The sequence below is a fragment of the Erpetoichthys calabaricus genome, chromosome 3 (assembly GCF_900747795.2).
Source record: "Erpetoichthys calabaricus chromosome 3, fErpCal1.3, whole genome shotgun sequence".
Taxonomy (NCBI): domain Eukaryota; kingdom Metazoa; phylum Chordata; class Cladistia; order Polypteriformes; family Polypteridae; genus Erpetoichthys; species Erpetoichthys calabaricus.
The window spans coordinates 290603713-290628720 of NC_041396.2; the positions used below are offsets into that span (position 1 = coordinate 290603713).

Consider the following 25008-nt stretch of genomic DNA (forward strand, 5'->3'; position numbering starts at 1 on the left):
CACTGGGTAGGTCAGAGCGCCATCTGGTGGTCGGTGGTTCACCTGTCACGAGTGTCTTGGCTATATAGTCACTGGGCTGGAAGGGGTGGAGTCAGATGCCCTCCCTGGGCGGTTTCTCTGAGCTGAAGGTGAAAAACGAGACCACATCGACCGTGATAGCGGCCCCTTGTGTCCTGTGGTGGTAGTGCTTAACTCTGATGAGCCCAGAAGGTGACCCTCTGATGTGCCTGTGACGACACCTTGTTGAGTTTTTTCAGTATGCAGTAGCTGATGAGTACGGAAGCTCTGAACCGCATAGTGAAAAAAAAATTATGGGATAACCCTTATCTCGTACGTACAGGATACTTTCCGTACGTACGAGATGTTTTCACATACATACAAGATAATGTTAGATAAAAATATTACAGTGCGCTTCGGGGCTACCTAATTATGCCTTTACCAAGGCTTTGGCGCTTCAGTTTGACGTCACTTCCAGTTCTTGTAGCACAGTGATATAAAAAAAGCAGACGGCTGGGCTTTTATTTATTAAAGGAGTGTGGGATGGTTGGAGATGGGTTTTACTGCAGCTTGCAATACCTGTGACGTATGTCAGGTACTGCCCAGAACGTCAGTCACGAAATGCCCATCGCATACCCCGTTACACTATGGTTAAGATTAGGCTTGTGGGGGGGGTAAGGGTTTGGGTACGTGCTTTATGTTTACAGATATTCGTCTGCTCACTCGTACGGAGCACCTGAGGAGATATGGTGTTTTTTTCTTTCTGGGAAACAATTTAGTGCGTACAACTTACTATCTCATGCTCACCATGTATATATCTTGTGCCCACCACTTACCATAGCCTGTGCACCAGGTGCTTTAAGGTCGCACCGGCCAATACTGCGTGTGCTCCTCATACATTCAGATGAGCACGAAATGCCATCACGTGCTACTGTACATCATTTTCTGGAAACAGGACATATCACTGAACAGTCTGATGTTTTCCTCACACAGTTACAGTCCACAGAAATGGATATTGGCAAGCTTATCAAAGCAGGCTGTGCATTCAAGCCCAGATCGTTAAATCCGCTAAGCAGCACCGCTAATCACTGCACTAATTTATAGTAAAAGGAAATGACATTAGTTAGCCATCTACTTACTAGCTCGCAGCTTCTTATTCACACAAGTTACAAAAGGAATTCATATTTCATGTACTGAGTACATGTGAAGTTTATGCAGTCCAATGTGGGTTCACTATTTTAATGCACTGGTAAACCTGGCACACTCGATCGCTTATCTACATCAATGACCTGTGGGATTTAACGTGCATCTAAAGAGTTAAATCCAAATTGGGCCACTTTAACTCCTGCTGTTTTCAGACAAGAAATATACCCTTGTTAAAATGCCAAATTAGTGAGGTGTAGGATTAGTCAAGGTGTAGGAGGCACGCAGAGAGTCTCCCTTCAAAGATGGGAAGTACAAACGCAGACAAGAGGTGAGAAAGGCACCCCAAGAATGAGAGTTTGAGAAGCAGGCTTTATGGGAACTGAGTCAAGAGAGGTTCAGATACTTGCAGATATCGAAGGTACGGCACTGATGGTACACCGACAGCAAGAGATATCAAATATTTTTATACTTGTTAGCGTACAAATAAAGCACCAGTCACAAAAGTGACACACTTAGGGTCACAGAATGAGACGTCAGTGGAGGTCAGACAAGTACCCTTGATGTTTAATTCATCTCAGCTGGTTAGTACAGCACGCTTAACTAGAAAAAACACGGACCTCCGTTCCTCTCAAGATCAACATTCCAGTGTCCACAGTTCACGAGTACCAGCAGGCTGCTGCGCCACGTGTGCTTGATGCGTAGTGGAACCCGGAGCTCTCATTCTTATTCTACTTATCATGTAATCAGCTTCAGCAATTCACCACACGCTCAGCAGATGTCGCTGCTCTACTTTTTACTTTGTCGTATACATAGTAAAGAGAAAGTATAGGAATCATAAAAAAATTCGACCTCAAGGTTTTGATGGATCTTGATGTTTTAGACTTGTCTGAGTCTGAAAATACCATTTTTGAAATTATGTGTGTCTGTGTGTAAACACGATAACTTAAAAATGCTTTGACCTCGGTCAGTGAGATTTTGAACACCTGCTTTATATCAAAAAATAAGGAATCGTATCAACTTTTGGGCCACTTCCAGCAACCAGAAGTGGTACTTTAACTGAATACTTTCACAAATTTTCAAGTAAACTATGGTTATAATTACATGATTCAAATTTTGTATAGATATTTATAATGATAAAAGCAAACAGATATGAAATTTCAGAAAAATTACTCAATCGGAAGTAGTTTTTTATTTAAACAGCCATCTGAATTTTTTGTATCATGGAAAAATACAAGTGTACACAATATTTAAAGCTGTATTCAATATAATGCATATTCTTTCAGTAACTATTATTAATTTTATTTAAATTTATATATCATCAGTTTAACAATAATGTGTAAACACTGAACATGCCATGTAAATATGAAGATGTAATGGGAACAATAAGCTGCTACGTCCCCGTCGTGTTCCTGGTAACACATTTCATTTTATGATTTTTTTTTTTTTATTTCCGCCATCATTTTCATAATTAAATGTAGCTAAATGCAGTTTTACCTATAGCAATGTATTGCAACTAATATTATATAATACTAAAACATTTTCTGTGTTGTTAGGTGACTGTAACTCTTTTTACTTTGTACATGATTGAGGTAACGCATATGTAGCCATGAAAAAATTCCACCACCATTTTCGACCTCCCTAAGTGCAGAAATATCATTTTAATATAAAGTTTGATTATAAATCGAGATAAAGGATTGTGTATCGATATTATCAATTAGTTATGATGAGAAACAAAGAGATGTGATATTTGAGAACTATTGTGCAACTGTAAGTGGCTCTGCTAAGCTTTTCCTCCATCTCAATATATGTGAAAGTCGAGGGGAGCGCGCACTCCCGATTTTTCTTTTTGCCATGTCACCTTCTCGATCAGCTTGCTGTAAGAATGGCACAAACCCTGATAACGCTGCAGAGTCCGGAGCTCTCATTCCTTTTCTTACTATTATGTAATTGGCTTCTGCAATTTGTCTAACACTCAGCAGATGTTGCTTCTCTACTTTTTCATTCAGTCATGTCACTTTCTTTTTCACTTTTCCATAAGAGAGACACACACCTTGATAACTTTGCAGAGGCCACAGCTGTCATTCTAATTTCTACCAGTCACGTAATCTGCTTCTATAATTTGTCTCACGCTCAGCAGATGCCACCGCTGTTTTTCTTACTGTTAGCCATGTCACATGCCTTTTTCAGCTTTCCATAAGAGAGATACAAGCCTCAAAAACTTTGCAGAGGCTTGAGCTGTCATTATTCTTCTACCTCTCATGTAATTGGCTTAAGCAGTTTGCCACATGCTCAGCAGATGTCGCTACCTTTTCCTCACTGTTGTAAGAAAGACACAAATCAAGATAACTTCATGGATTCTGGAGCTGTCATTCTTCTTCTTCTTGCTATTACATAATTGGCTTCTGCAGTTTGCCTCACACTAAGCAGATGTCGCTGCTATACACTTTTTTTTTTTTTTTAGTCATGTCACTTTCTTGATCAGCTTGTCATTACACAAGACGCAAGCCTCAATAACTTCGCAGAGGCTGAAGCTGTCATTGTTGTTCTGCTCTCATGTAATTGGTTTAAGCAGTTTGCCACATGCTCAGCAGATGTTGCTACCTTTTTCTCACTGTTGTAAGAAAGACACAAATCAAGATAACTTCATGGATTCTGGAGCTGTCATTCTTCTTCTTCTTACTATTACATAATTGGCTTCTGCAGTTTGGCTCACACTAAGCAGATGTTGCCTCTCTACACTTTTTTTTTTTTTTTTTTTTTTTTTTTTTTTTTAGTCATGTCACTTTCTTGATCAGTTTGTCGTTAAAAAAGACGCAAGCCTCAATAACTTTGCGGAGGCTGGAGCTGGCTATCTTCTTCCTGTCATGTAATCGGCTTCTGCAATTTGCCACATGCTCAGCAGATATTGCTACTCTACTTTTTCCTCACTATAATAAGAAAGACACAAATTCCAGTAACTTTGTGGAGGCTGGAGCTGTTCTTCTTCTTCTTCCTTAATCTGCTTCTGCAGTTTGCCACACACTCAGCAGATGTTGCTACCTTTTTCTCACTGTTGTAAGAAAGACACAAATCAAGATAACTTCATGGATTCTGGAGCTGTCCTTCTTCTTCTTACTATTACATAATTGGCTTCTGCAGTTTGCCTCACACTAAGCAGATGTTGCCGCTCTACACATTTTTTTTTTTTTTAGTCATGTCACTTTCTTGATCAGTTTATCATTAAAAAAAGACGCAAACCTCAATAACTTTGCGGAGGCTGGAGCTGGCTATCTTCTTCCTGTCATGTAATCGGCTTCTGCAATTTGCCACATGCTCAGCAGATATTGCTACTCTACTTTTTCCTCACTATAATAAGAAAGACACAAATTCCAGTAACTTTGTGGAGGCTGGAGCTGTCCTTCTTCTTCTTCTTCTTCTTCTTCTTCCTTAATCTGCTTCTGCAGTTTGCCACACGCTCACCAGATTTCACGGCTCTACTTTTACTTTCCGCCATGTCACCCTCTTGATCAGTTTACCGTGAGAAAGACGCAAACCTTGACAACTTTGCAAAGGCAGGAGCTGTCATTCTTCTTCTACCCAGAATCTAAACGGCTTCTGCAACGTGCTTCACAGTCAGAAGATGTCTTTGTTCTACATTTTCTTTCCGCCATGTCCCCTGCTCAATCAGTTTCCTTGTGCAGTTTGCTGTAGGAAAGAGAAGACCCCCCCACCCAACCCCAACAACTTTGCGTGGGTTGCCACTAGCCACATGTTTTGCCTCACCAGCACTCATCACATCATAAGCTTTCGATGAGGTCCAAGATCAAGGTTCTAGGTCCAGTGGTTTGCAAGTAATTATGTGGCAGACGGACTCAACTTGTAGCATTTTATATATACAGGGCTGTTCAAAATGAAAGAGCAGATATCAAAAATGTATTTCAAACAAACTGTATAAGGCAGAAACACATTCCACACATCACAGGATAGAGGAAAATTCAAAGTTTGGTCCTATGGTCCTTGAGGTTACACACACTCAACATGAGCACCATGTGTAGTGTGACAAACATCAAAACAGTAGACCATTTCTTGCCACCCATGAGTCAACTGGTCCCTAGTTAGTGATGTGGTCAAAATTTAACATTTTATTAAATAAAGAAACATTAACAGGACAACTCAGTAATCAGGCAGGAGAAAAGCTGCTCATTGAATCTTTTAACAACTCCTCTGTAATATGCCATTGGAGGGAGCATTCTTCAAAAGCAGTCCATTACAGCCTGGTCTAAATGGCCAGAATGGTCAGAGAAACAAAGAATAGAGGTTCATTTTATAAACTGTTGAATTTACATACAGTGTCAGTCAATGCATACATTTTACTCTGGTTGGTTTACACCCAAATGATTTATATAAAATAAAAGTATTATATTCTTGTTCTTCTTATACCTTTTGAGTTGAGCCGCCACCCTTGAAATTTCTGTGCATATCCGCTCTCATTTATAGGACATCTGCTGATTTCTTAGTCATCTCTCAGTCATCCTTTAGTACATTTTGTGTATTACATCAGCCTTTCTTCTGGTACATTCTCTATTTACTTGACCATCTCAGTATTTTTCCTAAACCAATTCTTATAATTTGTGTACGTTTTGTTGTTCACTTGACCTTTATTTGGTTTCTCACATTTATTAACCCTTTATGGTATTTCTTTAAGATGATTGCTATGTTACCCTAAAATTATTCTTCCACACTGAATTCACAGCTTCCTCAATTCAGTGTCGCAAATCTTGAAGATTAGCAGGCATAGGTGGAACAAACACGCTTTCTTTAATGGACCCCCATAGATAAAAAATCTAAGGGGGTAAGTTAGTCTGGAGGCCATAGACGATGAGCAAGATCTTGTTGTCCACCTCTTCCAATCCATCGTCCTGGAATGGTGTCATTCAGGTAAGGCCGGACCTCCAAGTGGAAATGAGACGGGGCACCATCTTGCATGAAAATGAAGTCATTCGAATCTTCTTGAAGTTGGGGAAACAACCAGTTTTATAGCTTCATATGCAGACGCTGTCTGAGAACATGCCATACCATTGTTTGAGGAATTCCAAGTTCAATGCTTGCCCATGATGTGGATTTCCTAGGACTCCGTTCGGACACACCTCAGATACGCTCGACATTCTCATCTGAAGTGCGAGGACGACCAGTGCTTTTACGGTTGCATATGAAACCTTCTTCTACAAATTTTATTTATCTTCTTCTTCTTCTTTTGGCTGCTCCCGTTAGGGGTCGCCACAGCGGATCATCTTCTTCCATATCTTCCTGTCCTCTCAATCTTGCTCTGTCACACTCATCACCTGCATGTCCTCTCTCACCACATCCATAAACCTTCTCTTAGGCCTTCCACTTTTCCTCTTCTCTGGCAGCTCTATCCTTAGTATCCTCCAGTATACCCAGCATCTCTACTCTGCACATGTCCAAACCAACACAATCTCACCTCTCTGACTTTGTCTCCCAACTGTCCAACCCGAGCCGACCCTCTATTGTCCTCATTTCTAATCCTGTCCATCCTCGTCACACCAAATGCAAATCTTAGCATCTTTAACTTGGCCACCTCCGGCTCTGTCTCCTGCTTTCTGGTCAGTACTGTGGACGAAAAAGGCACACTGAAAAGCAGGCAGATAATATTTCTCAATTCTCGTTTTTATTCATTCGGAGTCACGGTAAGTAGAGATTCAAAAGAGTATAACTTATTGCCGCAAAGCTCAATTGAACACCGAGAAAAAATTAGGAGGGGTTTTTATAATTCAGCATTTCATGATTAATAAGACAGAAAGAACATCCTTATCAAAACAGTAAAGTTAAACAATATGTCTGTTGAGCTAAGCATTATCTGTGTTTTCAAAGCTGAGCACAGGAGAGACGCCTTTGCATAAACTACATGTACTTTCTGCAGCCTTGTGACCTTGTCCCTCAAACATTCACTCTGAGAAAGGGAAAACAAGAAACAGCTTAGATTTTATTCATGTGGACACTATTTCTCCTGAATCCTGGAATAACATATTTTTGTTAGTTCATAAGCCAAAGCGTCTCTCACTGACAAGTTAGAAAAATAGTTACTATAACAATTCTAATTTACTAAACACACAAAATACATGGTGCTGAGGAGAACATTCTTCTTCTACAGTACCAACTTCTCCAACCTCTGATGTCCTCATTTCTAATCCTGTCCATCCCTGTGCCACTCGTCAATTTGCTTACGACGAGGCGGCCGTTTGTTGCACCGTCGCACTTGAACAATGGACTTATGCTTCGCAAATTGCAGCACACAAAATGATTTCTCTTGTTGCCATTTTACTATAAACGGGAAACATCAGTCAGTGGCATTCACTGGTACTTTTAGGCGGGCCTTTAAACTTTGAACTTTCCTCTATCCAGTGATGTGCTGAATGTGTTTCTGTCTTATACAGTTTGTTTGAGATACATTTTTGAAATCTGCTCTTTCATTTTTGAATAGCCCTGTACAGTATAGATAAAAATGAGCTCAACAAGTTTCGAATATGTCCAGGATTCCACTACAGGAAAGAGGGTATGCTTTTTGGTAGACAGGTGAAGCAAATTTAGAGGGGCTTTAGTTCATGTAGTGCCTTTCTGTAGGGATCTCATGAATAGTATCCATTTACAGTACAGTCCCTCTTCACCAGCCTCGCATTAACCGGCCTGTTAAAATAAAATATTTTTTTTTAATCCTGAGTTTTTCTTTATGTTTGTGGTATAGCGGGTCCACAGCTCAAGTTAACAGGGCCACTTTTTAAATAAATAATCGCCGCATTCATGGCTTAGTGTATGTGGTGGATCGGTTCTCGGGGAATTCGTGATGCGGGCGAACCTCGCTTAAATGCACAGTTGAGGAGTCATCCGCATCCGTAATTGTTCCTGAGAGCTGCTGATTGCCACAGCTGATCCACGTCCCTGTGATATATAGAAGCGTGAGGCGGCAAGTAGCGGGGAAAAAGAAAAGATAGACGGAGGTTGCAGGGAAGAAGGCGGCAGGAAGCAGGGAGAGGAGAGCAGGCTCGATGGAGCAAAGGCAGGCAGCTGGGAGGTGAGCCCCTGCAGAGGAGTGTTTGGCCGACACTCGGTGGGGGTGAAGAAAGCGGTCGCTCCAGCTGAGCGATCACGGAGCTGGAGTGACCGGTATTGAAGACGACTGGCCATCGAAAGGCAGCGGCAGTCGTGGAGGCTTTGGGCTGGTTTAGCCCCAGCGTGAGCGACCTGGCCGGTGGGGAAACAACCCAAGTCTCGGTCAGGATGAAGCCCGACGTAGCCAGGGATTGGAGGGCTACCGGACCAGTGTGGAAGGCAGCTGCACCTGCAGGTAGGGCGACTCCCCTGTTGCGAAGCCCGATGGGAGAACAACAACAACATTTATTTATATAGCACATTTTCATACAAAAAAGTAGCTCAAAGTGCTTTACATAATGAAGAAAAGAAAAATAAAAGACAAAATAAGAAATTAAAATAAGAGAACATTAGTTAACATAGAAAAGGAGTAAGGTCCGATGGCTAGGGGGGACAGAAAAAACAAAAAAAAAACTCCAGACGGTTGGAGAAAAAAATTAAATCTACAGAGGTTCCAGGCCACAGGACTGTCCAGTCCCCTCTGGGCATTCTACCTAACATAAATGAAATAGTCCTCTTTGTATTTAGGGTTCTCTCGGAGTCACTTGATGCTGATGGTCATACGGACTTCTGGCTTTTAATCCATCAATGTTGGAACGTCACGGGGCTTTGAGTAGATGGTGGTGGCGCAAGCCGGAAAAAGAAACAGAAGAGAGAGTAGGGGTTAGTACAGATTTTAGAGCCACCATGAATAGTTATTATAATGAATTGGATATACAGAGTATCAGGATTAAATTACAGTGAAGTTATGAGAAGGCCATGTTAAAGTAATGTGTTTTCAGCAGTTTTTTAAAGTGCTCCACTGTATTGGCCTGGCGAATTCCTACTGGCAGGCTATTCCAGATTTTAGGTGCATAACAGCAGAAGGCCGCCTCACCACTTCTTTTAAGTTTTGCTCTTGGAATTTTAAGCAGACACTCAGTTGAGGATCTGAGGTTACGATTTGGAATGTAAGACGTCGGACATTCCGACATATAAGATGGGGTGAGATTATTTAAGGCTTTATAAGCCATAAGCAGAATTTTAAAGTCAATTCTGAATGACACAGGTAACCAGTGTAGTGACATCAAAACTGGAGAAATGTGCTCGGATTTTCTTTTCCTGGTTAGGATTCTAGCAGCTGCATTCTGCACTCATTGCAAACGATTTATGTCTTTTTTGGGTAGACCTGAGAGAAGTGTGTTACTGTAATCTAGTCAACTGAAAACAAAAGCATGAACTAATTTCGGTAAGCACGCTAATTGACTGGCGAAGAGAATACTTTTCTACATGAAAATAGGTATGCGTCGGAGCAACCAGCCATGGATCCAGTCCCAAGGTGGCCGCTTAAGAGGGATTGTACTGTAATTCCATGTACTGTATATTTTCACAAATAAAGCGCTGACTGGTGTATTGCCTCACTGGGGGGTCTCACACTGGGGCAGCAGATCTGCTCACCTTGCTGTTAGCAAGCCAGTGCTTTCTGCCAGGCTGTTCGACAGTCAAGAAGGGGAGGACTGAGCCAGGGTTTCCAATCCCGATATAACGCCAGTTTTTCGGTGGACAATAGGAATGAAAGATACCACCTTTATGTCCGTTGTTAATGTTGATGAGAATTTAATTGAAACACACAAACTTCATTTTCTAGCGCCTTTTCTATGGTGAACAACACTTTCTAAGCACAAATCCATATCATAAAAGTGTCAGCAACCAGGAGGACCTTCCCAGCTGGGAAGCCATAATGAAAGGATGGCCAGGTTGGGGACACCCAGCTGGGACGCCTTATAATTCCCACCCTGGCTGGAATGCTGTAAGAAATGATGGACTGGTGAGAGCTGGAAGGCAGGAACAGTTCATCCCGCCAGAATGAATAGGTGGCAGTGTCCCTAGTAAGTAGTCCCAGTATGGACACCTGCAGGGCTACATGGGAATTGGAGGCCAAAAGCACAGCCCTGTAGGGGTCCTTGAGTGACGACAGAGGGCACTGCCAGGAGATAACTTCTCTGGTTTCTGTTTCACCCAGGAGTGCTTCAGTGAGCCACAAAGTGCCACTCCCAGGTCCAGTTTAAAAGGAGTCTGCTGCCATACCTCAGTGAGTCACAGTCAGGAGGCTGTAGGTGACAGTCAGTGGAGGAGAGAAAGAGAGAGCGACTTCTTAAAGTCTGTAGATTGCTAATTTAGAGCTGTGTGGATTAAAAATCCTTATATTTGAGCCCAGACATGTGTTAGTTCTTTTGTGTCTGTGGTTTGGGGGCTCAGTGGTGCCCCCTACTGTTCATAACCGTTTCTATGTTTATTGCATAGCTGAATCGTGGACATTTTAAGTGAACTGAATTGCACAATTCGTTGCCTTCACAATCTCTTTAGACCCCTGCACTTCCAACACATCTGGTTACATTGCAGCCTTGTGCTACAGTCATTTTTATTCCCCCGCACAATCAATACTTCAGAATGACAAAACAAAAACATGATTTTGAAAATTTGACAAATGTATTAAAGGTCAAACGGTGAAATGTCACATTGACACAAGTATTGAGACCCCTTAACTAAGTACTTTGGCGGCAGTTCCAGCCTGGTGTCTTCTAGGGTCTGAGAGAACAAGCTTTGCACACCTGGATTTCAAGATTTTTCTGGCAGATCTTCTCAAGCTCGATCAGGTTGAATGGAGACTATCGGTGGACAGTGTGACCAGTAGGATGTGTAAGAGGGCCTCAAACACAACTACACAACACAGTCCTGGGGTCAAACAGAACATATTGTTTTTTGTTACAATACCTCCAAATCCTTACTACAATAGTACAACACCAAATCTTTTTGTCTCCTTCCACACCTCCCACGTTGTCTCATCCACTCTTTCCAACTTGTCCAGGAAACTCGGCTTCTTTTACGCCAGACCCAGGAGTGATTTCAGTGCCACAGCAGTGCACACTGGAAGCCATTCTGGGCCTGGCGGGAGTTCTTTGAAGTGTCCTAATGCAGTCTAACCGTCTAGTGGCAGTCTAACAGAACTGCAATTCCCAGCCTGCTCTGTGGGTGTCCATGCAGGCACCATAGCCCAGGAAGACTTCTATCTATAGTATTGGGGGAGCAAGTAAGTCTGTGTGATTATTCTCCCCCTGTCCTCATGTTAAACTGGCCTCCCAGCCAGGTAAGGAATCTTGAATTATCCCAGCCGGAATGCCACCCTGTGCCTGGTGTCCATGGCAACTGCTCTGTTCAGGTCTCTGCAGAGATGTTTGATTGGGTTCAGGTGTGGACTCTGGCAGGACCACTCAAGGACATTCTCAGTGTCGTCCCTCAGCTACTTCTGTGTTGTTTTTTGTTTGTGCTTAAGCCCAGTCTGAGGTCCTGAGCGTGCTCTGCAGGCCCTCATTAAGTATGTAAAGAACATTAGAACAATCTGTATGAGAGCAGACCATTCAGCCCAACAATATACATATATACATATATATATATATATATATATATATATATATATATATAAAGATGTGTAACACTAGTTGTTGTGATGCACCATCTGTTGGAATGGCAAATGCAATACATATGCCTCTGTTATGCTCCATTTTGTATGGGATTTATAAAAACCGTGTTAGTGCTTGTGATGTGTCATCTATTGGAATGACAAATGCAATATATTTGCCTCTGTTATGTACCGCTTGGTATGGGATATGGGATTTCTAAAAACAGCGTTAGTGCTTGTGATGCACCATCTTTTGGAATGACATATTCTTTGTTATAGGCCATTTGGTGTGGAATTTGTAAAAGCTTTGTTAGTGCTTGTGAGGTGCCACCTTTTGGAATGATAAATACAATGCATTTATTACTACAAATGGTTGTGACGTGTTATCTATTGGAATGACAGAGACTTAGGAACTGGGATGACACAGAGACACTTATCCTGTTAATAAAGTGGATATTACAAAGCCATAATGACTTAATGGGGTATTGGGGCCACTCTCGCACGCTGTTCATTCTCGGTATGAATGCTGTGAGAGCTGTGTCCGAATACGTGCTGTTAGGTCGACCTCACTGTGGGTGTTGGACTCTGTCCCGGCTGCGTCTCCTCACCACTCCTGCTTGTGGTTTTCATGGACGGGATCTCAAGGTGGAGGATGTGAACGAGTGTCCAGCTGGGGAGGCTAGGGGTAGCTTTGATTATACATACAGTATATGATGAGGTTGTCCGTTTTGCCTCATCTAACTGTGACCTTCAGCACACAGTTGAGTGATTTGCTGCTGAGTGTGGAGCATCTGGGATGAAGATTAACACCTTCAAGTCATGGTTCTCTCTTGGAAAAGTGTGGATTGCTATCTCCAGGTCAGGGGGAGGAAAAACCTGACCTTAGTGTTGGGTTCTTGTCCACAAGTGATGGAAGAAGGGAATATGAGATCAACAATCAGATCGGTGTGGTGGCAGCAGTACCAGTCCATGGCAGTGAACCAGGAGTTGAGTCTAAAGATGAAGCATTTTGTCACAAGCTGTAAGGTGAGACTGCAAGGTCAAGCAGCAGATGTGAGGGTTCCTCCTTGCGTGGCCAGAGGTCTGGCACTCCGTGAGTGGGTAACACGCTCAACCGGTAGAGTCTCAGAGTAGAGTCGCTACTCCTCCTTCTGCTGAGGGGTTTTGGGCATGTCGTAAGGCTATCCCTTGAGCACCCCCCTCAGGAGGTCCTCTGGATACATCCTACCAGAGGGAGACCCCCACGGGACACGCTGGAGGGATTATATCTCTCAGCTGGCTTGGGAACGCTTGGAAAATTCCCCAGGAGGAACTGGAATGTGTAGCTGTGGACTGGGAAGTCTGGGCTGACCTGCTTGGCCTGCTGCCACCCTGACCTCACCAGAAAATGAGATGAGACTGTTTCAGTGTTTTGTTTTTTTTAATGTAATGAAGAATACAGTATCGATATAACACACATATTGTACATGCATCTGCACATCACGCCTGAATTACTGCGCTCATGCCGTCTGTCAATCCTGGCTACTGTGTGGGCACCTTTAAACCAATTATCTGCTTATGACCCCCCTAAACGGTTCTGTCGTTATCTCGTCCATCGCCGTCGAGCCATCCCCATGTGTGCTTAGCGTGTATTGACGGCGGCTTACCGCGCCTTTTACAAGCATCTGCCACAGTCGGCCTGAATTGCCCGTCGGCTCACTAATTGAGTTTATTCAATGCGGGGCACCGAATCGCTCCCAGGATGATTTAATACTTGAAATTCAGCATGCAGCTGAAGCCCACCCTGTTATGTTGTAGGTAGTCATCAGCCCAGTCTCAGGACAGTCTATTGTTGTTTTGGAATGGTTGGGCCCGTTTTTTAAAACTGTGTAAATAATGAGGGGTCGCGGTGCTCAGGGGTGACATTTCAGTGTGACGCACCTCTCATCTTCCTGCACTCCCAAGTCTATGAATCCATGGGGCTGTTAAGCTCCTCCACTTGGTCCAGATGAGCACCTACTTCTAATTGTCATGGTCAAGGACAGACCACCATCACCATCGGGCCACACTGAAGTCTTCTAATCCATATGGATATCCACCTTGAAGGGCCACAGAGGGTCCTACTCAGGGTCAGCAGGAATCCGTTGAAACTCCCAGAGTATGAGAGTGTGCACATGTGCGTGCGTGTGTGTGTGTTTGTATGTGTGTGTGTGCGTGCATGTGCATGCGTGTGTGTGTGTGCGCGTGTGCAGTGGATTCAGTAATTCAGACCCCTTCACTTTCTCCACACTTATCGTCTTGTACATGTGATGTTAAATCAATAAACTTGACATTTTGCCCATCAATCCGCACTCCATAATCCCTAATGACAAAGTGAAAACCCGTTCTCAGAAAGGTTTACAAATTTAATGGAAATGAAAAGCTGTAATTTCTCATTCATAAAGGTATTCAGACCCCTACTTTGGTACTTGGTGGAAGCCCCCTTGGCCTGAATTCCAGCTTTGAGTCTTCTTGATTTATCTCCACAAGCTTTGCACACCTGGATTTGTCCCATTTCTTTCCTATTCTTCCTGGCAGATCTTCTCAAGCTCCTTCAGACTGGATGGGAAGTGTCTATCAATGGCCATCTTCAGGTCTCTTATGGGAATTACGTCTGGGCTTTGGATGGGTCACTCGAGAACACTCAAGAGACTTGTCCCAAAGCCACTCCAGTGTTGTCCTGACTGTATGTTTCAGGCCATTGTCATGCTGAAAGGTGAACTGCCATCCCAGTCTGAGGCCGCGTGCACTCTGGAGCAGATCTTTCTTCAAATCCTCTCTGTATTTGTCTGCGCTTATCCTTCCCTCAATTGTGACCATTCTTCCTGCCTCCAGAAACCCCCCAAAGTATGATGCCACTAGCACCACTATGCTTCATTGTGATAAACAGTGGGTGGCCTTTGCCTGACATCGTCCTTGGAGTTCTATCAAAATGTTCAATTTTTGTCTCGACAGACCTTTAAATGCTCCTTGGCCCACTCCAGGCCATCTTTCATTTGCCTTTGCTATGCTACTACAATGGTGGCGCGCTTAGATGTTGTGGCTGTGTGCTCTCAGACTCAGAGTTTGGTTTTTCCACCCTGCCTGGACAAATACATGTATAACCGGCAGGATATTTTATCTGTCGGCTTATGGAGAGAGAGTTGCTCGACATCCGAGATTCTCTGCGTCCACAACATTCTGGACGACATTGCACGGACACCGGGCTCTCCATGGATTATAATCCCAGCTTCGAGGAGCTGGCGGCGGCACAATAAACGTAAACAAAAGAGGGGGTGCTGAGGCAGCATGCTAGCGAGGCTAAGGAAGCAGCCACACAAACCACCGCTTCCAAGCATTTTCTCCTCAAATGCGAGGTCTCTGGCAAACAAACTGAACGAGTGGAAGCTGCGGATTGCAACGGAAAAGATCATCAGGGACTGCTGCATCCGGCTGATCACGGAGACATGGCTGAATCCACGCATACCGGACACGGCGATCGAGGTAGCAGGCTACACAGCACACTGGCAATACAGGACAGAGAGCTCCAGTAAGAAAAGAGGGGGGGGGGCTGTGCATTTATGTGAACAATAGCTGCTGCACGAATTCCACCATAGTCACCAGACACTGCTGTCCAGACGTGGAGTTTATGACAATTAAATGCAGACCCATATACCTCCACGGTGAATTCAACGCCATACTGCTAACTGCTGTGTACATAGCGCCAGATGCTAATGCTAGCTCGGCTCTGGGGCTTTTGCATGACACCATCAGCAGTAAACAGAGCAAGTATCCTGAGGCTGTTCACATCATTTCTGGGGACTTTAATCATGAAGATCTGAAAGCAGTTCTCCCCAAATTCCATCAACACAAAGTGTGCAACCAGGGGAGTAAAAACACTGGACAAGCTGTACACAAACATCAGACAGGCCTATAGGGCTAAACCCCTAGCACACCTTGGCCAGTCTGATCACACGTCCCTGCTTCTGATCCCTGCCTATACCCCCTCAGGAGACAAGCTTCCATTATGACCAAGACTGTTACCACATGGCCCGAGGAGGCCTCCCAACAGTTGCAGGACTGCTTCCAGAGAACCAACTGGGAGTATTTCGATCACCAAGACTTGGAGAACCGCACTACGGCAGTCCTGGATTACATCAGGTTCTGCACAGACGACGTCACCAGGGACAGACACATAAGGATTTATCCCAACAGGAAGCCCTGGATGACAAGGGAGGTCCAGAGACTGCTGAAAGCCAGGAATACTGCTTTTAGGTCTGGGGATGGGGCTCTTTACAGTGTAGCCTGAGCGAACCTGAAGAGAGGCATGCGAGAGGCCAAGGCAGCGTACAGAAGGAGGATAGAGGACCATCTGAGGAGCAACAACACCAGGCAGGTGTGGCAGGGTGTACAGCACATCACCGGCTACAAATCCAGCAACTCCTCGGCCACTGAGGGAGACTCTTCTCTGGCAGAGGAGCTGAACATCTTCTTTGTCCGCTTTGAGACGACACCAACAGCAGCTCCATCACAGCCGTCTGTTCACAACAGCAACGTACTCACGGTGGAAGAGTGTGAGGTGAGGCGGGTGATGAGGAAGGTGAACCCGAGGAAGGCTGCAGGACCCGGCGGTTTGGCTGGACGGGTGCTGAAACACTGTGCGGATCACCTGACCGGAATCTTCACTAGGATTTTCAACCAGTCCCTGTCCCAGGCCACTGTCCCATCCTGCCTCAAGTCCTCCATCATTGTTCCACTGCTGTAAAAATCCATCACGAACAGTCTGAATGATTTCCGCCCACTGGCACTCACATATGTCATCGTTAAGTGCTTTGAGAAACTGATGAAGAGTCATATCATCGCCTGCCTGCCACCAGACTTGGACCCATTTCAATTTGCTTACAAAGCAAAGAGATCCACGAAGGACGCTGTGGCCACAGCCCTTCATGCTGCCCCGACCCACCTGGAGCAATAGGGCAGTTACGCCAGACTGCTCTTTGTGGACTTCAGCTCGGTGTTTAACACCATCCTCCCACAACGTCTGGAACTTCCATCACTCACCTGTAGTTGGATACTGGACTTCCTGTCTGGTTGCTCCCAGAGGGTCAGGCTGGGTCCCCACACCTCCACTGCTCTCAGCCTCAACACCGGGACGCCGCAGGGTTGTGTGCTCAGCCCGCTCCTCTACACACTCTGTGACTGTGACTGCTATGACTGTGTCCCCACTCACCATAGCAACAAGATCATAAAGTTCGCGGATGACACAACAGTGGTCAGACTCATCTCGGGCAAGGAGGGTGAGCTTGGCATACAGGGATGAGGTGGAATGGCTGTCAGAGTGGTGCAGAGTCAATAACCTGCTCCTCAACACCACAAACATGAAGGAGCTTGTTATTGACTTTAGAAAAAACAAAACTGACATCCAGCCTCTCATCATTGGTGGGGCCTGTGTGGAGAGGGTCCCGGTGTTCAGGTTTTTGGGCATTGAGCTGGAGGATGACCTGACCTGGAGCACCAACACCAAGGAGCTGCTGAAGAAGGCGCAGCAGAGACTGTATTTTCTGAGAATCCTCAGTTTGAACCATCTCCCCAAAAATCTGCTCCTTGCCTTTTATCACTGTTCCATCGAGAGTGTGCTTACTTACGGACTGTGTGTGTGGTACAGCAGCTGCACTTCTTCAGAAAGGAAAGCGCTCCACAGGGTCATTAGGACAGCTGAGAGAACAATTGGTTGTACCCTCCCCACTCTGAAACAAACCTATACCTCCCGATGCCGCAAAAAAGCAATAGACATTTCACAGGATTCATCACATCCCAGTCATTGCCTCTTCCAGCTTTTGCCATCGGGCAAGAGATACAGAGCTATGAAAACCTGGACAAACCGCCTTAAAAACAGCTTTAATCCAAAAGCAATCATAGCCCTGAACTCAGAATAAAACTCCATATCATTCTCCCAATGTGCAATATAGACCTTAAGGCAACCAGTGCAATTTGTATATTTTTTTTTAATATTTTTATTTTATTAATTTTCATTGTAATCATTCCATACAAACAGATCAATTTATAACCCAACAAATTTGAAGACTAATCAAACCCCACCCCTGAGAAGGAGAGCTTAGCTAAAGGAAAATTGCTTTAGGCTTTTTAATAAGGCAACATTAAACAAAAGAAAGGGAGAAGTACATATCTATGTAAATAAGAGATGGAGAAGGGATTTAAATGCGATAATAGTTATTTCTCTTATTCTAAAATAATATTGATTAAATCCTGCCATGTTTTGAAAAAATGTTGTACAGATCCTCTAACTGAAAATTTGATTTTTTCCAATTTCAAATAATATAAAACATCGGTTTCCCACTGACTTATCAGAGGAGAATTAGGATTCTTCCAATTTAACAAAATAAGTCTGCGTGCCAAAAGTGTAGTGAATGCAATCACCGTTTGCTTGTCCTTCTCCAATTCAAGTCCATCTGGAAGAACACCAAACACAGCTGTTAATGGGTTAGGAGGGATTGTGATACCAAGGCTGTCTGAGAGGCACTTAAAAATTTTTGTCCAAAATGATGTTAGTTTGGTGCAGGCCCAAAACATGTGACCCAGTGAGGCAGGAGCTTGGTTGCAGCGCTCGCAGGTTGGATCCTGGCCTGGAAACATTTTGGACAGTTTTAAGCGAGACAGATGAGCTCGATATATAATTTTTAGTTGAATAATTCTATGCTTTGCGCATATAGAACTCGAGTGAATTCTCTGCTTTGCTACCTTCCACTCCTTTTCTGATATATTGATTAAGAGATCTTCTTCCCAATGTCCTCTTGGGTCTTTGAAAGGTAGGGACTCTGATAAGATTTTATATATTGCGGAAATAGTGTTTGTTTCCTCGAAAGTGAGCAGTATTTTTTCCAGCATTGTGGAGGGTGCAAGGTGGGGGAAATCAGGCAATTTCTGTTTAACAAAATTTCTAATTTGAAGATAGTAAAAGAAATGTGTAGCTGGGAGGTTGGATTTTGAACGTAATTGTTCAAAAGATGTAAATATGTTGTCTATATTTGTATATTTTGTGAAGTACTTTTATTACTATTCAGTTTGTTATTATTTTCTGTCTTCTTGTCTTTTTAACTCTTATGCCTCATACTGAGTCGACTGCACCTTCAATTTTGTTGTTCCTTTATAAAAGTGACTATCTATCTATCTATCTATCTATCTATCTATCTATCTATCTATCTATCTATCTATCTATCTATCTATCTATCTATCTATCTATCTATCTATCTATCTATCTATCTATCTATCTATCTATCTATCTATCTATCTATCTATCTATCTATCTATCTATCTATCTATCTATCTATCTATCTATCTATCTATCTATCTATCTATCTATCTATCTAGGCTTCTGCCAGGCCACTGTACCATAGATGCCCGATTGATGGAGCGCTGCTGAGATTATTGGCTTCAGCAGAAGACTTCAGACACTCTTTTAAATTGACTATTAGGGTCCCAGTCACCTCCCTGACCAAGGCCCAGCTTGCCTGCTGTGATAAGAATGAACAGGAGACATCAAAGGTTTGGGGCGACCACCCGTATAATATGCCCTGGCTGCAAAAGGGGTGAATGTACTTGAGTTGTATTTAGCTCAAAGTCCAAAACAGAACTGTCTCATAGGTGTAAAGATGTCGGCTTTAAAGGTTGAAATCGGAAATGACGTCATCGTGGGGGGACCGGAAGTGACGCCATCATGGGCCAACCCCCGCGCCCGGAAGTGAGGTCATCATGGGGTGCCAGTACATGAAGTGATGTCATTATGGGCACCGGGACAGGGAAGTGACATCATCATGGGGGCATTGGGACCGGAAGTGACATCATCCTGGGCCAACGGGACATGAAGTGATGTAATGATGGGCGCCTGAACCCAGTGGGATTTCCCATGAATGGTCTGCAGAGGATTGAGAGAGAAAGTCAGTGCACCTCACCAACCCCTGGTCTGGCGTGGAATTATCACTATTCAGGCCCATTAGCTGCCTGCCATTTGTACTTGTATGACACTGATTACTCAGTGTGTCCAAACAGCCAACTCCAGTGAGAGTCCTGGTGATTTCACAGTTGTTGAGGCCACTGAGCTCCTCGGATCACTCAGACCTTTCTAAAGTGTTTGGCCCCCTCGTCTCAATCCGTGCCTCACCACGGTGGTCTACAGAGAGTTCCTCGGACTTCATGGCTTGGTTTGTGTCCCGCAGAGTGAATTGTGGGCCTTCCACCCACAGGTTGACGTGTACCTTCCTAAATGATGGTAAATTAGGTCATTTGGCCTCAGGTGGACTCCATCAAGGTCTAGAAACATCTCAAGGATGGGCCTGAGCACAATTTTAAAGTGCCAAAGCCAAGGGGCTGAATACTTCTAGGAATGAGAGATTTTAGTTTTTGGTGTTTAATTTGCAAACTTGTTTCTGAAAACATGTCTTCACATTGTTATTATTATTGTTATGGACTGTTGATTGATGGGTAAAAATGTCAAATATATCCATTTAAAATTAAATCGACAACACAGTGTGGCCTCTCCATGACTTTGTATTGGTCATGTCCAGAGTGAGTGTGTCCATTTCAGGGTTGCTTTCCACTACTAGACACCACTTAGCTGAACTGGTTAAGCTGGTTAGAGAATGGCTAGAGATGGTGTTTCCTGCCTGCTGCCTGGTCACTTGAATTCAACTTCTACAGGTCCATATTTGGTTGAGTTTTCTTAGGGGGGTGGCCCTCAGTTTGCTCACCTAGAACTGGGGGAGCTTTACTGGACTACCCTACTGTTCAATGACTGGTGGTCCCACTGGGGTTGGTTGTAACAGTGTGGTTTAATGGGTAAGGGACTGGACTTCAAACCCTAAGGTTGTGGGTTCAAATCCCACTACTGACCTGACACCATGCAACCAACTCACTTCACCAGAATGTGGTCCAATTAGAGACCCAAATGAAATGTAACCTATTGTATCTGGCATGTTGTACATCACACTGGAGAAGGCCTTCAGCCTTATTGATCATTATGTCCAGCTCTAGTGTTTGAGGTTCACAAGGCTTAACAAACATGTCATCCATGTATTTCTTCACCTTGAATTGCTAAGCTGTGGTCTTCTCTTTTTTCTTTAGTGGTCGTCACATGTCGAGAGGTCTCTCTGCCCCCTGGACCCCTTTACAGGGTAGCAGGCTTTCCCCTCTCTCTTCCCTGCTCCGTGTCTGGCTACGATGGTTCACCGATCCAGGACTTCGAATGGTTCCTCTACAGGAATGGGGCAGGTGGGAACCCCATTGGAGCAATTTCGACCCGGGACCGGAACTTTCCCTATGCCCCGTTCAAGTCGAGAGTCCGGGCAGGCGAGGTGCGCATTGAGAGAGACAGAGGGGACATGGTGCGCCTGGTGATACAGAGACTGCGCGCAGAGGATCAGGGTGTTTGGGAGTGCTACACCCCGAGCACAGACGCACGCTATCTGGGCAACTACAGCAGCACAGTCGCCGTCAACGGTAATAGCACTTTTTCTCCTTCTTCCTTATTAAATTGTTGAGTAGTGCGGCCTTTGTCTGCATCCCCAAAAACTGTAGCATTCACATGATGAACCTTTCTAATGGGAGATTTGAGTTAGTATGCCCTGCAATTGATTGGCATCCTGTCCAGGGCTGGTCCCAACGCTATCTTTGAAAAAAATAAGACTTCCCACAGTGGTGCTCTGTAAAAGTGAGTTCAGAAAAGGGATGGATTTGTTGGATGGAGATAGTAGCCGAATATTAGTGTCATTTACATAAAGGGCATCACAGCAGGAGTAACACAATTATCTGAGGAGGTCAAGGGAAGGGATTGTGCTGCTGCTGGCTTCCTGTCCTGGGTTGGTTTTTAATGAAGTCAGCGTGGTCTTCAGTTCTCTGCAATGGAAAAATGGGTTCAGGAAATGGATGGATTTAGTTGAAAGGTTTACACAGAGGAGATAGATGTGCAAAGCACTTTATAATGGATAGATGTGAAAGGGACCATATAATGGATGGATAGATGTGAAAGGCACTATATTATAGATTGACAGTTAGATGTGAAAGGCTCTATATAATGGATAGACAGACAGATAGATGTGAAAAGAAATGTATAGATAGATGTGAAAGGCACTATATAATAGATAAATGTGAAAGGCACTATATAATAGGTAGATGTGAAAGGCACTATATAATGGATAAACAGATGATGTGAAGGCTCTATGTAATGGATAGACAGATAGATAGATAGATGTGAAAGGAAATGGATAGATGTGAAAGGCACTATATGATAGATAGATAGATGTAAATGGCACTATATGATAGATAGATCTGAAAGGCACTATATGATAGATAGATAGATAGATGTAAATGGCACTATATGATGGATAGATAGATGTGAAAGGCACTATATAATAGAGATAGGGATATAGGAAAATACACAGTACAAGCAGGAAAAAATCTGGAGTGGTCTCCCCTCGACTTTCTCGTATACTCAGATATGGAGATGGATATTTGAGTAGTAAACCACAAGATAATGATTATATTTTTATATTATGTACATTTAAGAACCATCAACAACAAATCAAATTAATAATATATTGAACAATTATTATAAAAGTAAAGTTGAATAAACCAGACTCAGCAGGTAAAGTACCACTTCCGGTTAGCGGAAATAGCCTAAATGTTGATAGAAATCTACGTTTTGTACATAATACTTGTATGCAAAATTTGGTTGACCTCAGTGAAAGTGTACACAAGTTATCATGTTTGCACATTCAGACAGACACACAGATATAATTCCATAAATGGTATTTTCGGACTCCGGGAGGTCTAAAATCTCGAGATTCATCAAAATCTCGACATTGAATTTTTGAATTTTTAGACAATTACAGTTCTTTCTGTATGCTTCATATACGAAAAAGTAAAAGAAAGAAAGAGAATCTTAGCTTTTTACAGAAGTTCTTTAAATAAATAAATAAACAGATCAAAGGACACACACACACACACACACACACTAGAATGACTATAAAGGAAGGAAATTAAAAATAAAGAATACTTCTGACTTGGCAGTCCCTGTCCCAGTGAGGCGCTATACAGACATATTGTCGTTGATATAAAGGAGCCGTCATCACATTTCTTGACACACTTCTGCTGAATGATTTGTTAGTTGAAAGTCCTCAGTGTTATGGAGTAACAGAGAGGATGTGTAGCATTGTTTATAATGGCATTGAGTTTTGTTTTCATTCTGTCCTTTGCTACGATCTCCAGGGGGTCCAGAGTGCATCCTGTAACTGATTCTGCCCTTTTAGTTAGCTTGTTGATTTTATGGTCCTCTCTTAAAGAGATGTTACCAGTACAGCACACCCCACTGGCCATCACAGAGAAGATGTGAAGGACGTCAGTTCTCACATTAAAGGAGTGCCATCTTCTAAGAAAAAAGAGTTTGCTCTGCCCTTTTTATGTAGCTCCTCTGTGTTCTGAGACCAGTCCAATCGATAATTAATGTGGATCCCATATACTTGTAGAAGTGGACCACCGCTACATCCACTCCCTGAACAATGACCTTACATGGAGGCTCATTGGTGCTGTGAAAGTCAATAAGCAGTTTTCTGGTTTTGCTGATGTGAAGTTGCAGACAATTCTGTTTGCACCAAGAAACAAAGTTCTTCACCTGACTCCCCTCCTTTGTCTCATCTCCTTTATCAATGCACCCCATAAGTGGAGAATCATCTGAGAATTTCTGCAAGTGACATGAGCTGCTCTTATATTTATAGTTGGAGGTGTACAGAGTGAAGAGAACAGGAGACAGGCCTGTTCATTGTGGTGCTTCAGTGTTGCTCACACCAGTCCTTGAGCTTCACAAACTGTGGTCTGCCTGACAGGTAGTCCATCATCAAGGACACCACAGGCTCATCCACCTGAATATCTCTGAGTTTACCCCTTAACAGGGATGGCTGGATGGTATTGAAGGCACTGAAGAAATCCAAAAACAGAGCAGGAATAACACCATCATACACTGTGTTGTCGCCCCCCTAAATGATTGTGTTTAGGTGTCTCATTGTTAACAGGTACATAAACTCGAACACATCTCCACTGACAAACATTGGCATACGTACTGAAGATCTCACTGTCATGGGATACCACCTTTTGGCACCAGTCAGTACAGGAAATTTACGCTGTGCTAGATCTCCCCTGGTCAGCCATGTTATTGTTGTGAAGTGGAAGTGTCTGGAACGACAACTTTTTCTATTTATTGTTGAAATTTTATTTATTGTCAGATTCAATTAGGAGAATTATCCATCCGTCTATCCATTATCCAACCCACTATATCCTAAGTACAGGGTCACGGGGGTCTGCTGGAGCCAATCCCAGCCAACACAGGGCAAAAGGCAGGAAACAAACCCCGGGCAGGACGCACACACACCACGCACTAGGGACAATTTAGAATCACCAGTGCACCTAACCTGCATGTCTTTGGACTGTGGGAGGAAACTGGAGTACCCGCAGACACGGGGAGAACATGCAGACTCCACGCACGGAGGACCCGGGAAGCGAACCCAGGTCTCCTGATTGTGAGGCAGCAGCGCTACCAATCAGGGATTGAAAGATTCAGATCCTTTTGGTGAACTGAATAAAATGAATGGAATGACTAAAAAGAATGGTTTTGCACATCATGAGTCTCCAAGCCACTGCAGATAAATGAAGCAGCCTGAGGGCCGGTAGGCACGCGCCAGCCCTCCTTTCAGATCGCTGTGTTGGCTCCCTGTAATGTCGCTGCTAAGTCCAAACCTTTGATTACTGCGTAGGCAAGCCAAGCGTCGACAGGACAGCACCTACACTTAATGGAGACGCTCATTCTGCTAATGAACGACGTCTGTTGATGCCACTTCTGTGTGGTGTCAAATCTCGGTCCAGACCCTTTTCATGTGTGGGTGGTGGAACAAGCTGCCCTCCTCCATTCAGACTTATGGCACTTTCAATGTGTTTTAACCCCCTTAGCATTACATTTTTTTTTTTGTAAAGCGTTGCATTTTTTGACTTGAAAAAATGACATGTTTATTAAATCTCTTCTTTCTAGTTTAAAACGTGCAAAACAGTAAAAGTACATAGTTAGAACTGTAGAAAGTATAATAATGATAATAATAATGAATAATAATAATAATAAATATTATGCTAGTACCATATATACTGGTGGCGCAGTGGTAGTGCTTCTGCCTCCCAGTTAAGAGACCTGGGTTCGCTTCCCGGGTCCTCCCTGCGTGGAGTCTGCA

At 43.6% G+C, this 25008-nt stretch overlaps 1 protein-coding gene across 1 annotated transcript in view; it reads left to right on the top strand.

The window, feature by feature from the left end:
• The window catches only part of igsf8 (immunoglobulin superfamily, member 8), a 66122-nt gene that overhangs the window by 15895 nt on the left and 25219 nt on the right, over positions 1 to 25008 (top strand). The window contains exon 2 of the mRNA XM_028798512.2: positions 20864 to 21238. Within this exon, the coding sequence (XP_028654345.1) occupies positions 20864 to 21238 (375 nt within the window). The remainder of the gene's footprint in view (positions 1 to 20863; positions 21239 to 25008) is intronic.